This window comes from Dromiciops gliroides, chromosome 4 (genome assembly GCF_019393635.1).
Source record: "Dromiciops gliroides isolate mDroGli1 chromosome 4, mDroGli1.pri, whole genome shotgun sequence".
Classification (NCBI taxonomy): domain Eukaryota; kingdom Metazoa; phylum Chordata; class Mammalia; order Microbiotheria; family Microbiotheriidae; genus Dromiciops; species Dromiciops gliroides.
This window is the reverse complement of record NC_057864.1, coordinates 270319867-270336446: the sequence shown is the minus strand read 5'-3', so window position 1 is coordinate 270336446 and position 16580 is coordinate 270319867. Positions and strand designations below refer to the sequence as shown.

Here is a 16580-nt window from a genome sequence, read left to right as displayed (position 1 = left end):
CACTGCTTTCTATTTCTTTCATAACTTCTACTGTACCTGTCATAGTGCTGGCTAAATTGTAGTTATTTGGTAAATAATAACATATCAGTCCAAAGAGAGGTTGTACCCTTAACTCTTTTGAGAGGAAATAGATATTTATGTATGTAGGTATAGAGTTTTTGTGTACGCAGTTGATCTAATCAATAGAAATTAGGGATAGATAAAAGAGGTAATGAGGCATTAATGTGTTAAAGACACTCCTATCTTTGCTCTCTTCTTTTGGAGTGTTAAGAGTTTTTCTCCAAGTAGTTAGAAGCTGGTCAATGGTTGGCTGAGGATTGAGTGGACTTTAAAAAACTAAGTGTGCTAACCTTGAGGGAGAATCAAGGAATATTTGAGTCAGGAATCAGCTGTGTGGAGTATCACCTCTGCACCTATCCCAGATAGCAGCAAAGGGAAAGATGGAGTGACCTACAAGGGGGAAGTTTACTGCATCTGGCATGGAAGGAACAGAGAGAGAGAGAGCAAGAAAGTACCTTCAAGAATCATGATTCCTGGCAGTAGAGAAAAGAATCAATCATAAATTCAAGGGAGAATTAGCTCTAGCAGCTGGGAGTTGAATTATGGAGGGGAGCAGGCCCAGAGATCCCTACTCAGCAATCTGCCCAGAAGAGACACTGTATCGAGTGGGGAGAAATGTGAGGGTGACACAAGAAGGGATGTCCTCTAGCTCCAAGTTTCTGGCAGCTTCAGGGGTAGAGCTGGGAGCAAGGGATAGAGAGATAATGGGGGGGCAGCTAGGTGGTGCAGTGGATAAAGCACTGGCCTTGGACTCAGGAGGAACTGAGTTCAAATCCAGCCTCAGACACTTGACACTAGCTGTGTGACCCTGGGCAAGTCACTTAATTCTCATTTCCCTGCAAAAAAAAAAAAGAGAGAGAGAGAGAGAGAGAATGGGGTTTGCAGCAAGGTTCTTATTTGTAAAGGACTTGAAATAGGGATGCCAATCATCCTTGAGTCTGTTTCTCTTGCCTTCTGTAGCAGCGGCACAGTTGTCAGAAATAGGATGGGTTTCTGTGATTTGCCTTTGGACTACTGGGAAACCAGAGAGACTTAAGTTGTACTTATGATACTATGGTATTGACTATAAGTAGCATCTAGATTTTAGGAATGTTAGTTCTAGGAAGGAAAGTTTGGCCTATCAGTTAATCAATCAACCAATAAGCATTTATTAAGCACCTGCTGTATTCTAGACACTGTGCTAGGAGCTAGGGACATAAAGGCAAAAATGAACCATTCCTATTCCTAAGGGGCTTACATTAAGACTAATATGATACTTTTTGGTTGACCACTCAAAATTTCTGTTCTATTAAATTGATGGCCTCTGTTGGTACTTATGAACAGATTCAGGAAAGGCTTCTTAGAAACTGAGGAGCAGGTAGAATGAAAGAAGACAGAATATTCCTCCATTCTAGAGACTTTATCAGTAAGGTCATTCAATTGTGACCTTAATGTGTCTTGGCTTAGTTATTTCACATTTTTCTCCTGGTACTGACCTGTTGGGTGTCATGGGCAGTTCTTCCTTCTGTTTTCCTTCAATTGTATTGTTGTTTAATCATTTTCAGTCACATTGGACTCTTTATGACCCCATTTGGGTTTTTTTCTGGAGTGGTTTGCCACTTCCTTCAATTAATTTGACAGATGAAAAAATGGAGGCAAACTGGGTTAAGTGACTTGCTCAGGGTCACACAACTAGGAAGTATCTGAGACAAGATTTGAACTCAGGAAGATGAGTCTTCCTGACTCCAGGCCAGGCCCTCTATCCACTGTGCCATTTAGCTACCTTCCAAATTGCCTTAGTAAGTGTTATATATGGAGGGGTACCTATATTTGTGTTGATATTTTCTCTTTTGCCTTTCTCTGTATTCCTATTAAACGCTGATCGACTGACTGTTTTGGAACGCAGTATCCCCACAAGGGGCTTTTTTTTTTTTTTAAAGCGAGGCAATTGGGGTTAAGTGACTTGCCCAGGGTCACACAGCTAGTAAGTGTTAAGTGTCTGAGGCTGGATTTGAACTCAGGTATTCCTGAATCCAGGGCCGGTGCTTTATCCACTGCACCACCTAGCCGCCCCCACAAGGGGCTTTTTTACAGCATGGAATTCCCATCTATGGTCACTTTGTAATTTTTGTTGCTTATTTTCTTTCTTTCAGTTTCCCAAGTCAATTCCAGGACAGCTCGCCCAGCGGGGAAGCTTATCGAATCCCTTTCTGTGACTGGAGTCCCACCATCCTACAACATAACCCTATGGCTGGCTGGCTGTGACACTGAACTCCCTCTTATTCAGCCTTGGTAGGGAAGGGTCTTTATTTCCTTGTGCCCCCTCAGTGTTTATAATTGATTGGGTATGTTATAGTTGAGATACCTTTTGTAAATGAGTTAGACTAGGGGAATGCTTAAGTTCCTCCCAAGTCTCAAATTCTATGATTCTGACTCTGGATATAGAAATGAGTGAGGTTTTTTTCTCCCCCACCTCTGGAAACAGACCTTCTTGGTCACCATTAAGATCACTGATTTAGGGGGTCAGCTAGGTGGTGCAGTGGATAGAGCACTGGCCCTGGAGTCAGGAGGACCTGAGTTTAAATCCGGCCTTGACACTTACTAGCTGTGTGACCCTGGGCAAGTCACTTAACCCCAATTGCCTCACAAAAAAAAAAAAAAGATCATTGATTTAGAATTGAAAAGAACCAAAAGGCAGTAGTGTGTAGTGAAGGAAAGAGAGCTGCTTTTGGAGACAGTGGGCATGGGTTCCAATTGTTTCTGCCACTCATTGCCTGTGTGTCCTTTCACAAACTGCTTCATTTCTTACTCATAAAATAAGGATTGTTGTTGTTTAGTTGTTTCAGTGGTGTCCAACTCTTTGTGACCTTTTTTGGGATTTTCTTGGCAAAGATAGTAGAGTTGTTTTTACCATTTCCTTCTCCAGATCATTTTACAGATGAAGAAACAAGCAAACAGGGTTAAGTGACTTGTCCAGTGTCACACAGCGAGGTTGGATTTGAAATAATTTCTTCTGACTCCATGCCCAGCTCTCTATTCACTGTGCCATCTAACTGCCCAAAATGAGGACTTGATTACCTGTAACATCCCTTTCAGCCCTTAATTTATGATGCTAAATCATCTAGTTTACTTTATAAATGAGAAAATTGTGAGGTTCTGACTTGCCTAAATTCACAGAAATTGCAGATCATCGTCTCAGAGTTGGAAGGAACTTCAGAAAGTGAGTCCAACTACACCTCAAAATGCCCCCCTCAGCCCTCAGCAAAGTACTCAAGAAATGGTTATAAAGTATTTTCTATTTTCTAATTTTCTAAAGTAATTTATACCCAGATACTATGACTCTAAAGCCAGTTATTTCCCAGTAAATGCTTATTTTATGGAAAATCAATTCCCTCCATCATTTCTGTCTATCTATCTATCTCTATATCTCTCTATCGGTGTGTACACACATATATGTATACACAGACATATATACATATATGTATATATATATTGTATATGATACTATAAATCTCTATAATGGACAGTTTTCTTGTTAAGTATATAATACATTTAACATGTCATTTTCAAACTTGCCCTTCTTGTCTGTGATTCCTTTTCTCTTCTGTGCATTTAAAATTCTTCATTCATCCTCTTGTCTTTCTTTTATTTTTTGTTTATTTTTATTTTTTGACAACTCTCCTTTTCTTCCCAACTCTCTTCCTCTAATCCCATTAGAAAAAAAGTAGAACAAAACCCTTCTAATAAATATTCACAGTGAAGCAAAACAAATTCTCACATAATTTGTGTCCAATTCTGCACTTTTAATTCATTACCACTGTCTGGAGGAAAGTAGCATGCTTCATTATTGATCTTCTGGAACTGTGTTGGGTCCTTGCATTAGTCAGTACTTAGAAACTCCTACTTTTTAATGCAACTGTTTATATAGTAAAATACGTTCTTTTCATATTCTGGATTTTCAAGAAGCTCACAATACAACTGTTTTCTACTTTATTAGGATTTCCAGGTCTTCCATTCTTAGGTGATTTTACTTGAGAAAAAAGCTGGTGTTTCCTATAAGGATCACTAGATGGCACCAGAACTCTACAAGCACTTTATTTGCCTAACAATACTGTGAACACAAAAGTAAGGATGCTATTTTCATAGAATCATAGTTTTAGAGATGGAAGGAAACTTTGAGTCCATTTAGTTCAAGTTCCTCATTTTATAGATGAGGAAACTGAGGCCAAGAGAGGCCTCACAAGGTCAGGTAAGTAATAAATGCAAAGTATCCATTCAAACCAAGGTCATCTAATTCCAGGTCCAATATCAGGATGCCCTTTGAACTCTGTAAAGCAATTTGAAAAAAGTCACATAGAAAGCAGAGGAAAGAGCCTGCATATAAACCTAGGTCTTCTGATTTTCAATCCAGTGCTCCTCTCACTACAGAACAATGATTTCCCCAAAACCTTGCAAAATGAATAAAACTTAGATCCTTCACCCTTTTCATTTTCAAAAGGAATTCTCTTACCTTCCACATCTTAGGGATCTACTATTATAGGGAAGTATAGATAGTATGACTCTGTCTATATTTAATTCACTCTAACCTTGTGTCCTTTGGTACTGTGGCAACCCAAATACCCCTAATTAAAGGGATGGTGGATGAATACAAATAACTAGAGGGTAATAGCAATTGACCTGTAAATCAGTCATATTGGCATTGTCCTGTTATTAAAAAAAAAAAAAAGTAGGGGGCAGCTAGGTGGTGCAGGGGATAAAGCATGGGTCCTGGATTCAGGAGGACCTGAGTTCAAATCTGACCTCAGAGACTTGACATTTACTAGCTGTGACCTTGGACAAGTCACTTAACCCTCATTGCTCTATGCCAAAAAAAAAAGTGACTGAATTGGTGTAAGAGATAGATTTGTTTAATCATAAAGCTAGAAGGAAATTAGGGAGTTATTTATTAGCTGCTATGGATGCTTGTAAGTAGAGTTTTAAAAAATATAAAATTGATTAAATATTTTAATTCCACAGTTCATAAATTCCTTTAGTCTAGAGTGGTACAATGGAAAGAGCACTAGCTCAAATCTTGCCTCTGACAGTGCTTGTGCAACCTTAGGCAAATCATTTAACCCCCTTTGGCCTCAGTTTCCTTATCTGTAAAATGATCTCTAAGGTCCCTTCTAGCTCTAGATCTATGATCTAATACCCTAATTTTTCAGATAAGAAAACTGAGGCCTAGAGAGAAGAGCTAATTTGCCCAAAGACACAGGCTAGTAGTAGTAACTGTTATAATCCATCATAAGTCATCGTGAAGATGGCTCCTTGCTACCAACAGGATTGAATAGAAATTCCTCTGTTTGGCATTTTTACAACCTGGCCCTTTCCTACCTTTCTGTTCTTCTTACACATTACTCTCCTCTACAATCCAGTCTGGACTGCAAGCTATTTTTCCCATATGATGTAGCATTTCCTGAATCTGTGCCTTTTCATTTCCTGGACACCCCCCACCCCGTCCCCAGTCCCACTGTATCATGCTTGCAGTGATCTCCCTCCTCACCTCTACTTACTTCCCAGCCTCCCAGAAGTCCATCTAGACTCAATTTAAATCCCTTTTTCTTCAGGAAGCCTTTCTGTTCAATCCACTCCCTCCCCTGCTTACCCACCCCATACCCCGCTGCTAGTAGTGTCTTTCCTCTGAGGTTATCTTCCATACACACACACACACACACACACACACACACACACATACAGTGCCTCCTTACTGACTGACTAAAATAGGATTTTAAAATTCTTTCCTTGATCTTCTTTAAATAAGATAATCATCTCTTGACTCTGAACTTCCTGAGGCAGTCATTCTTTTCCCATAGGTCCCACAGCTCCAGGGCTTTCTTTTGGAAAGGGTCTTAGTCTCTTCCATTTGCCTTTTCTTGAGGTGAAGGTCAGAAGGGCTCTTGGTCACGTAGTCCCTATGTTTCTTCCCTGGTATTTTTGCATGGCCACCACCATGGTTGAGGTGTGTTTCATGCCCAAATATCAGGGGAATTTCCTTGGTTTGTTGAGGATGGAAATGCTTCTTGTTTTTAAGTTGCTTGCTATTGACTCCTTTGTCTCTGTTGTATAATAGCTACTTGCCACCAGAAGAAGTGGAAGAAGACCTAAGACGGGTCATCGTGACAATCCAGAGAGTGCAAAGGATAAGCCCACCTTTAGGAGGACATTTTCAGATCCAACTTTCCAACACAGTGATACCTGGTAAAGAGGAAACTGCATATGGGGTGTTTCTGCTTTTAAAACTGGTATCTATCTGTCTGTCATCTATCACTTATCTATCTGTCTATTAATCTATCCATCATCCATCTATCCATCCATCTATCTATCTATCTATCTAATCTCTCTCTGTCTCTAATCTATCTATATCTATCTATCTATCTATCCTCTACCTCTGTCATCTAAATGTCTAATTTAAATGCATTATATATTCATAATAATAGCTTACCTACAGACAGGTAGGTGACATAGTAGATAGAGTGCTGGATTGGAAGTCAAAAAGACCTGCGAATAAATTTTGCTTCTTACTAGATGTATGACTCTGGGCAACTTATTTAACTTTTCTCAGCCTCAATTTCTTCATCTGTAAAATTGTTATAATAAGAGCACCTACTTTATTGTCATAATGATCAGATGAGATAATGTATAATGTACTCGGCAAACTTTAAAGTGCTACATAAATGTTTTTGTTCAATGTTTCAGTTGTATCCAACTCTTCATGACCCCATTTGAGTATTTCTGGCAAAGATACTGGCATGGTTTGCCATTTCCTTCTCTAGCTCATTTTGGAGATGAGGAAACTGAGGCAAACAAGGTTAAGTGACTTGCCCAGGGTCACATAGCTAATAAGTGTATTAGTTTGGATTCCTTACTCCTTGCCTGGTGTTCTATTCATTGCACCACCTAGATGCCTCTATATAAATGCTAGCTATTATTATTTTATAGTTTACTGAGCATTTTCATATACTTTATCTCATTTCATTCTCACCAAATATCCTACAAGATAAGTGGTCCAGATATTATCTATCTATCTGTCATCTATCTATTTATCATAAACATGTATACATACACATGGAAACTGAGCTCCAGAGAGGTGAAATGGCTATTGAGTGGTAGAACTAGAACAAGAGAATTCATGCCTCCTGATTCTTACTGTAGGACTATTTTCTTTAGACCAGGTCAGTAAATTACTTGTACACTATATGCACTACTCCATGCCTTGGGCTGTGTGGACCAAGATCTAGTATGAACAGAGTCCTTCTGAATGAGATACACTAGAGATGATTTACATGAACTAGAATTGTCTATTACCTAAGGAGAGGAAGAGTTGGGTGATGCTTTAAAAATGGTTTGGCTTTAAAAATGTAGGAGATTGCCCTGAATTTGTACATAATGCTTTTTTTGGGGGGGCAATGGGAGTTAAGTGACTTGCCCAGGGTCACACAGCTAGTAAGTATAAAGTGTCTGAGGTCGGATTTGAACTCAGGTACTCCTGAATTCAGGGCTGGTGCTTTATCCACTGCGCCACCTAACTGCCCATAATGCTTTTTTTAAATAAACATTTTTAGTTAGGGTTTTGAGTTCCAAATTCTATCCCTCCTTCCCTCTCTCCCTTCCCCTCTCCCTGAGGTGGTAAGCAATCAGATATAGATTATATATGTCCAATTATGTAAAACATTACCATATTAGTCATCTTGTATAAGACAACTTGAATAAAAGAAAAAAATAAAAGAAAGTGAAAAATAGCATGCTTCAGTCTGTGTTCGTTCAATCACTATCAGTTCTTTCTTTAGAGGTAGATGATATGTTTCATCATCAGTCCTTTGGGATAGTCTTGGATCATTGTATTGCTGAGAATAGTTAAATCATTCACAGTTCTTCATCAAACAATATTGCTGTCACTGTTCACAATGTTCTCTTGGTTCTACTCACTTCACTATACTTCAGTTACTATGTCCTTTTAGGCCTTTCTGAAATCATCCTGCTTGTCATTTCTTATACCACAATAGTACTCCATCACAAGCATATGCAGCAGTTCATTTAGCCATTCCCAATTGATACATATCCTTTTGATTTCCAATTCTTGGCTACCACAAAAAGCCACTATAAATATTTTTTGTACATAAGTTTTTTTTTGGGGGGGCATTTATTTATGTATTTGTTTGTTTATTCATCCATTTATTTATTTATTTGCTTGCTTATTTGTTTATTCATTCATTCGTCTATATATTTATTTATTTATTTTAAATAATAAACATTTTTATTTGAAGTTTTGAGTTCCAAATTTTATCCCTCATTTCCTCCCTCTTCTCTCCACTCCCTGAGGTGGTAAGTAATTTGATATAGGTTATACATGTGCGATTATGTATATAAGGTTTTTGTTTTTGTTTTTTTTGTTTTTTTTAGTGAGGCAATTGGGATTAAGTGACTTGTGCAGGGTCACACAGCTAGTAAGGGTCAAGTGTCTGAGGTCGGATTTGAACTCAGGTCCTCCTGACTCCAGGGCCGGTGCTCTATCCACTGTGCCACCTAGCTGCCCTGTATATAAGGTTTTAAAGTTATAAGTACTTGTGTGTATATATGCACATATATATATATATATGGATGTAGATGTAGATGTGTGTATGTATACACACATGTATATGTATATATTTATATGTGTGTATATGGAGAGAGGCAGACAAAGAGAGAGAAATTTGGTGAAATTTAATTAAGAAAAACATTTAATTGCCAAAATCAATGTAATTGATACAAAAGAGATCTCTTTATTAGCACCTAAGATGTCATTCCAAGGAGTAAGAAAACTTGGTTTCTAGTTAGCTGGTTATGTCAATTAGGGCATACTAACCTTTTAGTCTCTTCATCTGTAAAATGGAAATAATAACCTACGTCATATGTAGTGATGTGAGTATCCAATGAGATCAAAATTCAGAGGCTCAAGCACATCATATTATTACCTTTGCATAGGTAGATGTGGGGAAAGGACTCTGGTGCTGGGGCTTGTAAAGAATTCTAATGGAGAGGTAGTAATTATATTACCATTATTTCTCATCTGAGTAGTTGAGTCTTGAGGGTAGGTCATGGGTGTCATAGGATATAGATTTGGTATGAACCTTAAAATTATCTCATGGAACCCCCTCATTTAATGAATCATAGGGTCATAGATCTAGAGTTGAAAGGGACATTAGAGATCCTCTAGTTCAGGGATTCTTAACCTTTTTTTTTGCGTGTCATAGTCCTCTCTTGGCAGTCTGCTGAAGTATATCTATCCCCTCTCAGAATAATGTCTATAAATGCATAAATTAAAATACAGAGCAATAAAAAGGAAATCAGTGATATTAAAACAGGTATCTATCCATCTATCCATCCACCTACCCATTCATCCATCCATCCATCCATCCATACATACATACATCCATACATACATCCATACATACTCTAAACAAACTAGTTCAAGCACCCCAGGTTAAAAATCCCTGGTCTATTTCAACTTTTCTCACTTTGTAGATGAAGAAACCAAGACCAAGGGATGTTAAATGTCCTGTCCAAAGTTTCACAGGCAGAAATGGCAGAAGTAGGATTCAAATTGAGACCCTCTGACCCCAAAGCCAGATTTTTTTCTCTATAACACAGGTGTCAGCTGATGTGGGGCCTTTTGAAAGGTGATCAATTCTTTCACTTTTCCTAATGTCAGTTTGCTCTTTTCAACAGAAATACAAAATTTAATTTTTGAACATGACATCTAAAATGTAATTCCAGGGTTGGTAGCATTATGTGAGTTTGTCTTGTCTGCCACCCTCTGCCACAAGAGAGGCAGTGTGACAAATTGCATAGCATGTTGACTCTGGAATAAGACAAACCTGGACTGGAATCTCTCTGCCTCATATGCTTTCTACTCATGTAGCAAATTGCTCGACTTCTCTTAGCCCAGTTCCTCATCTGTAAATTGGGGATAATAATAGTACCTAACTACTAGGGTCATTGTGACATTAAAGTAATGTTTTGAAAGTGCATTGCAAACCTTCAAATTTTATGTAAATATGAATTATTATTATTATTACTATTATTAATTATTTGAGCCATTAGGTGGTGCAGTGGATAGAATGCCAGGCCTGGAGTCAGGAAGACTCATCTTCCTGAGTTCAAATCTGTTCTCAGACACTTACTAGCTGAGTGGCCCTGGGCAAGTCACTTAACCCTGTTTGCCTCAGTTTCTTCATCTGCAAAATGAGCTAGAGAAGGACATGAAAAACATATCCCAGTATCTTTTCTAAGAAAACCTCAAATGGGATTATGAAGAGTCGGACACAACTGAAACAACAATAGCAAAATTCATCATTTTCATTACAACAACCCACGTGAAATGTCACCTACCTTGGGCTACGTACTGTGCTAAGACCTTTACAAATGTTATTTTATCCTCACAACAACCCTGAGATGTAGATGCAATTATCATTACTATTTTACATATGGGGAAACTGAGACAGAGGTCAAGTGACTTCTCCAAGATCACATATCTACTAAGTGTCTGAGGCTAGATTTGAACTCAGTTCTTCCTGCTTTTAGGCCTGGTGCTCTGTCCACTGAACCACCTAGTTAATTAAAGACACAGGGTTAATATCACTATAAAATGACATTTCCCAGTGGGAGAAGCTCTAAACAGGACTCAGAGGGTCTCTTGAATTTCTTCTTTGAGGACCTAGGGCTTATTCCAGCAGATTTCTTGGCTTTTGCTCTCAGGTGTCTTGGCTATCCTCTGTGGCAAGTTATTTCATGTTGTGTGCTTACTGTTTGAAAATATATCTTCACAGGCATCCCTGTGCACATTTCTGCTCATGACCTCCTTGAGCTCCTACAGGGCAGCAATGATGACTTCGCAGCTCAGTTCCTCAACGTCAATGACTTTAAGGTGAAGAAAGATCGAAACACCTGCTACGAACATGTGTGGACCCTCACCTGGATGTCCCAAACAGGGGATTTGCCCAATATCATCAGTGTATGTATGATGTTTCATCTTCAATATGGAAATTTTATGTAAAAAATAATTTGTGATTCATTGTGTAGATGATGATAAAATCAACTAGAGGTGAATGTTTGGGTTTTGAAATAAAATAACATATCTATATGGTGACCGGTGATATTAACATGAGACTTTTCATATCATGGATGAGATATTGTTGTGTTTTAACCTCTGGAGCTCTAGACCTTAGCATAGTTTCCAAATAAGATGCTTGGTGTGTGGTTATTGGTTCTAATAGAGTCACAATTAGATTATGGGTTTAAAAATGAATAAATAATTAATTTATGAAATTATGAAATGGAGGCAAATACACCTACTTCTTTGGATACTCTCTAGGAAAGACCACTATTAGCATCAGAAGTGGGGGCAACAATAATAAGGCACAGAGTGTTTGGGGACAAAAAGCCCATAAAGACAGAGACAAATGGCAAAAAGGCATACAGAGGAAGATGGTGTGGGGATGGGGGATGAAACAGTGAAGTAGGTAGACAGTGCAGCAAAGAGGATGGGGAAGGGAAGAGGCTGTTTGACTAAAAACTAACCATGTGTGGGCAGTTAGGTGGCACAGTGGATAAAGCACCGGCCCTGGATTCAGGAGGATGTGAGTTCAAATCCGGCCTCAGGCACTTGACACTTATTAGCTGTGTGACCCTGAGCAAGTCACTTAACCCTCATTGTCCTGCCAAACAAAAACAAAAACTAACCATGTATTAGCATTGGGAGCACTAGGCAGCATAGTCCTGATGGGGATGGAAGAATATTGCAGGGCAAGATTTTGAGGTCTCATTTTATGGTTTTTTTGAGGGAATCAGACCAACTTCTATCTGTGCCACCTTGGGGTTAGTTCATTAACGTATTGAAATCATTTCAAAGGTATCAGTAATATTCCAAAGTTATATCTCAAAGTGATCAGCACCTTTTGATGTTCTGCTGGACTGGAATTGTGGAGGGCTAGAATTTGTCTGGAATTTACATATCATAGGACCCAAAGGCCCTGATAGCAGCACGTAGATGGCTTCTGCTGATTTAGCACATATTAACAGGTTGTGAATTTTGTTAATATATGATATAATTTGCAAAATATGCTCCTTTCATCTTCCCAACTTTAAGCTTCCTCTTGAAATCTTATTTCTTTTTATTGTCCCTTTATATTGCCGACATATAACCTTATGTATTATATTAACTAGAAGGGAGTGGGGTGAGAGTGACTAGAACAAAATAAAAATTTTTAAATTGATGCAAAAGATACAAAATACAGGATACAAAATAAAAGATTTTTTAAAAAAGAAAAAGAAACTAGCTGTGTGACCCTGGGCAAATCACTTAACCCTCATTGCCCTGCAAAAAAACAAAAACAAAAACAAAAAGAGTAAAATCCCAATCCAGAAACGAAAGTGTTACAAAGATCTAAAGAAAGGTGGATGAAGTTTGCCCAAAGTGTAATGTCACTTAGGGGCAGTTAGTTGTTGCAGTGGATAGAGCACTGGCCCTGAAGCTGTGAGGACCTGGGTTCAAATCTCAACTCAGACACTTACTAGCTCTGTGACTCTAAATTAGTCACTTAACCCCAGTTGCCTTAAACATTCAGAGCCATCTCCAGTAGTCCTGATTATATATATATATATATATATATATATATATATATATATATATATATATATATATATATATACATACACTGGACCCAGATAGCTTTGCAGGAGAGAAGGAGGTTGGTGACCTTACACAGTCCTCCCTCACTTAAATCCAATTCGGTGCAAGTCATGACATCACCTGATGGCATGGTCTTCTTTGGGAACAAAGGACAAACAGCAACAATCCCAGTTAAAACAAAATATTCCTTGGGTCTACTCTGGGGTTTTCATGAGTCACTCCTTACACTATCAAGCTTCTATTCCTATATCTAATTCTCTCCTACCCCCTTTATGCCACCACAGTTTCTTAAGTAGAATGCCTCCAAACTCATTATAATATAGTCTAATCTGAATCAGTATGAAGAACAGTAACCTAGGTCATTATTCTTTATAAATGTTATCACCATTTCAGGTCTCTGCAGAAAACCTAACTGGTGTGTATCCAGCTGTGAGCTCTCAGGTAGTCTATGATGGTGGTGTTTTTCTTGGGCCTATATTTGGAGATATGCTGGTTACTCCCAACACATACCCTCAGGTGAGAATGAAGGGGCTTCCTGAGGTGGTTTCTTATCTTCACTTGGCTGTTTCACTGTTTGTAAAATCAGCTATTTTGATTTAGTTCTCAGAAACTCAGTTTTTCTGTCAACAAAACAGGTTGAAGTATAGCTCACTGATGTTCATTAATTTATTAACTGATTCACAAATATATTTGTGCTCATACTCTATGCAACAAACACAGTGTTAGGGAATGTGGGTGATACAAAGAAGAATAAGACAAGGTCCTTGTCTTCATGGAGTTTACAATTGAATGGATTAGATAAACCATATTCAAACCCTACAATACAAAGGACAGTGTGATATGTCCATAAGGGATTATATTGGTATCTCTACTGCCTAGCACAATACCTGTCAGTATTAAGTGTACATACATGCATGCATACATATATACACATACATATACATGCATATACACAACATATATACATACACCACACATATATGAACATATATCTACATGTATATCTGTGTGTAGGTACTTAATAGATTTTTGTTGATTTAAAAAAGCTATGGAAATTCAGGAGAATAAGATATCATTTTTGTTGTAGGAAGTCAAGGAAGCCATTTTTGAAGAGGTAGCATTTTGATTGGGCCTTGAAATGTGGTTAGGATTATAATAGGTGAATGTGTATGAGAATGGTGGGTTGGAGCATTGGCAGTACATTTTAGGTATAGAAAATAGTGTAAGCAAAGGTCTAGGAGTGGGAATATGTTTGAGGAATGATTAATATTCCAGTTTGGTTGAATTGCAGGGGTGATATAATGGGGAATAATCAGTAGATCAATTGACAAGCATTTATTCCGGACTTACTATTTTGTCAAACTCTGTGCTAGATCTTGGGGATTACAAATACAGGTAAAAATATTGGCTACCTTCAGTGAACCTACATTTAAATGGAGGAGAAGAGAAGATAAGTAGGTACTTGTAAGATATAGAGTAAATGGTAGGCAGTGGAAGGAAGACTCTCATAGCTTTTGGGAGTGTGTGTGTGGGGGGGAGGGAAGACTGGGAAAAACCTACATGAAGGGTTGATTGAGTTGAGTCTTGAAGGAAGAGAAGGATTCTAAGAGGTAGAAGTGAGGAGGAAGAACATTTCAGGTGTGGCAGAATACCAGTACAAAGATAGTAATATGATACACACCTAGAAAAGTAGCTTAGAATAGGAGTATGGAGGCATTTAAAAAGCCAAACTTTTTAAAATATAAAGAATGGACTTTATTCTACAGGTCATGGGGAGCCCTTGAATATTTTTTTGAGCAGGAGTGAAATCAGTAGGTGAGACAGTTTAATGAAAGAATGATATTTGACATCATAGGAATCAAATAGAAATCCTGGTTTTTCTACTTATGAGTTGGACAAGTCACTAAGTCCTATGAACCTCAGTTCCCTCATCTAGAAAATGAGAGTTAGAATGTGCCACCTGCCTTAAGATGACATTGGAAGTCTCAGATGACATGTTTCTTGTGGGTAGGGTCTATCTTTGATGTTATCCTCAGTGCCTGGCACAGTTCCTGGCACACAGCAAGTACTTAATAAATGTTTGTTTATTAATAACACCACCTAAAGTGTTAAATCCCACAAGGTCAAAAGTATTATGGACCATAAGCAGCTAAGTGGTGTAGTGGTTACAGCACAGGACTTGGAGTCAGAAAGCTCTGAGTTCAAATGTAGCCTTAGACACTTACTAGATGGATGACCCTAGGCAAGTCACTTAACTTCTGTCTCCCTCAGCATTATGTATAAAATAGGGATAATAACAACATAAACCTCATAGCACTGTTGTGAGAGTCAAATGAGAGAATATCCACAAAGAGTTTTGCAAACCTTAAGGGACTATGTAAGTGCTAGTTATTATTGTTATTGTGAAATGTCCAAGGAGAGGGGACAGAATGGTTCTTCCCCTTGCGGGGCTTAACAATAAAAAGGTACTTTATACCTAACACCCAGTATCCCAAGACATCTTACTCTACAACTATACAGCTATATAATGAGGATAGTTAGAAGAAGGCTGTTTGGTTGGGACTTTCCAGGAAGCAAGCAGCTTCACATAAAAATGGTCCTGTAGCATCTGAATTGTGCACGCTGTGTTTGCTATTTCTTGTGTTTCTCCAGGTGACAGTGAGAGTTAATGACATTCCTGCTCACTGTTCGGGTTCCTGCTCTTTCCAGTACCTTCAAGAATCAACCCCATTAGTCCAAGCTGTCTGGTACTCTTATGGTAGGACCTTTTCAATTTAATCTTAGGGAAAATAAGTTCTAGACCCAGAAACAATTTCCTTAAGAGTATGGGTTTGGCTTGGGGGGTAGGAAGAGTTGAGTGGTTTCTAGCACATTTTTATTGTTTTTTGGTCATATCTGACTCTTCATGACCCAATTTGAACTCAGGTTTTCCTGATTCTAGGCCTGGTTCTCTATCCACTGTGCCACCTTAGCTGCCCTTTGGTCATTAATTTGGTGCTTAATTGGTGATTGAGCCAAAGAGGAAAGATTCTCTATTTATCTACAACATTTCTAGTAAGAACTGTGAAATGCAAGCAGTATGGATACTTGGTAGATAGACCGCTGGGCCTGAAGTCAGGGAGACTCATCTGTGTGAGTTTAAATCATTGGGAGGTAGTTCATTTGGCTTATTTGCTTCATTTCTTCTTTCAGATGATGACATTAACCTCCTAGTCTGTATCATGGGATCTGGTTTTCCTGGTGACTCTGAAGCTTTGAAGATTAAGGTGAATCAACAGATCTGTGAAGTCATATTCTCAAACCAAACTTATGTAACCTGCCAGATGGGCTTCCTACCAATTGGAGAATATCAGGTGGTGATGCTGGTGAAGCACTCTGGCCTTGCACTCAATGTCAGTGGAGGGGAGGGCATCTACTTCAACATTGAACCCAAGCTGGAAGTAGTACAGCCTTCTGTAGCTCCAGAGATTGGTAAGTTTGGAGAAGAAACAAGAATCCACTTGATTCCCTGTAATTGGCCACAGGGCTTTGGGGCTGTCTGGGAGAACTAGCAGGCATTGGAAAATGCTTTCGAATGCACTAATGTCTGCTGTGGTTTGCAACTTTTAATTTCCTAATATCAGCATTTCTTCTAATGAATTTTACCTCACACGGTCAATGTCTGTTGAATAAATGAATGTGTAAATGAACAGAAAACATTTGGACCCTTAAACACATCTTGGTAGAACTTTTAAAAATATTCTTCCACTTCAGCTAACTACTCAGACTGGCATTAAAGACTTTCCAAATGATCTGTCACCACCCTGTTTTTCTAAATTTATTTTATATTATTTCC

The 16580-nt window shown here is 38.5% G+C and overlaps 1 protein-coding gene across 1 annotated transcript in view; it reads left to right on the top strand.

The window, feature by feature from the left end:
* Positions 1-16580, top strand: part of PKHD1 (PKHD1 ciliary IPT domain containing fibrocystin/polyductin) — a 714107-nt gene that overhangs the window by 89327 nt on the left and 608200 nt on the right. The window contains exons 21-26 of the mRNA XM_044005152.1: positions 2193-2331; positions 6149-6276; positions 10884-11068; positions 13139-13261; positions 15398-15503; positions 15938-16216. Coding sequence (XP_043861087.1) covers positions 2193-2331; positions 6149-6276; positions 10884-11068; positions 13139-13261; positions 15398-15503; positions 15938-16216 — 960 coding nt within the window. The remainder of the gene's footprint in view (positions 1-2192; positions 2332-6148; positions 6277-10883; positions 11069-13138; positions 13262-15397; positions 15504-15937; positions 16217-16580) is intronic.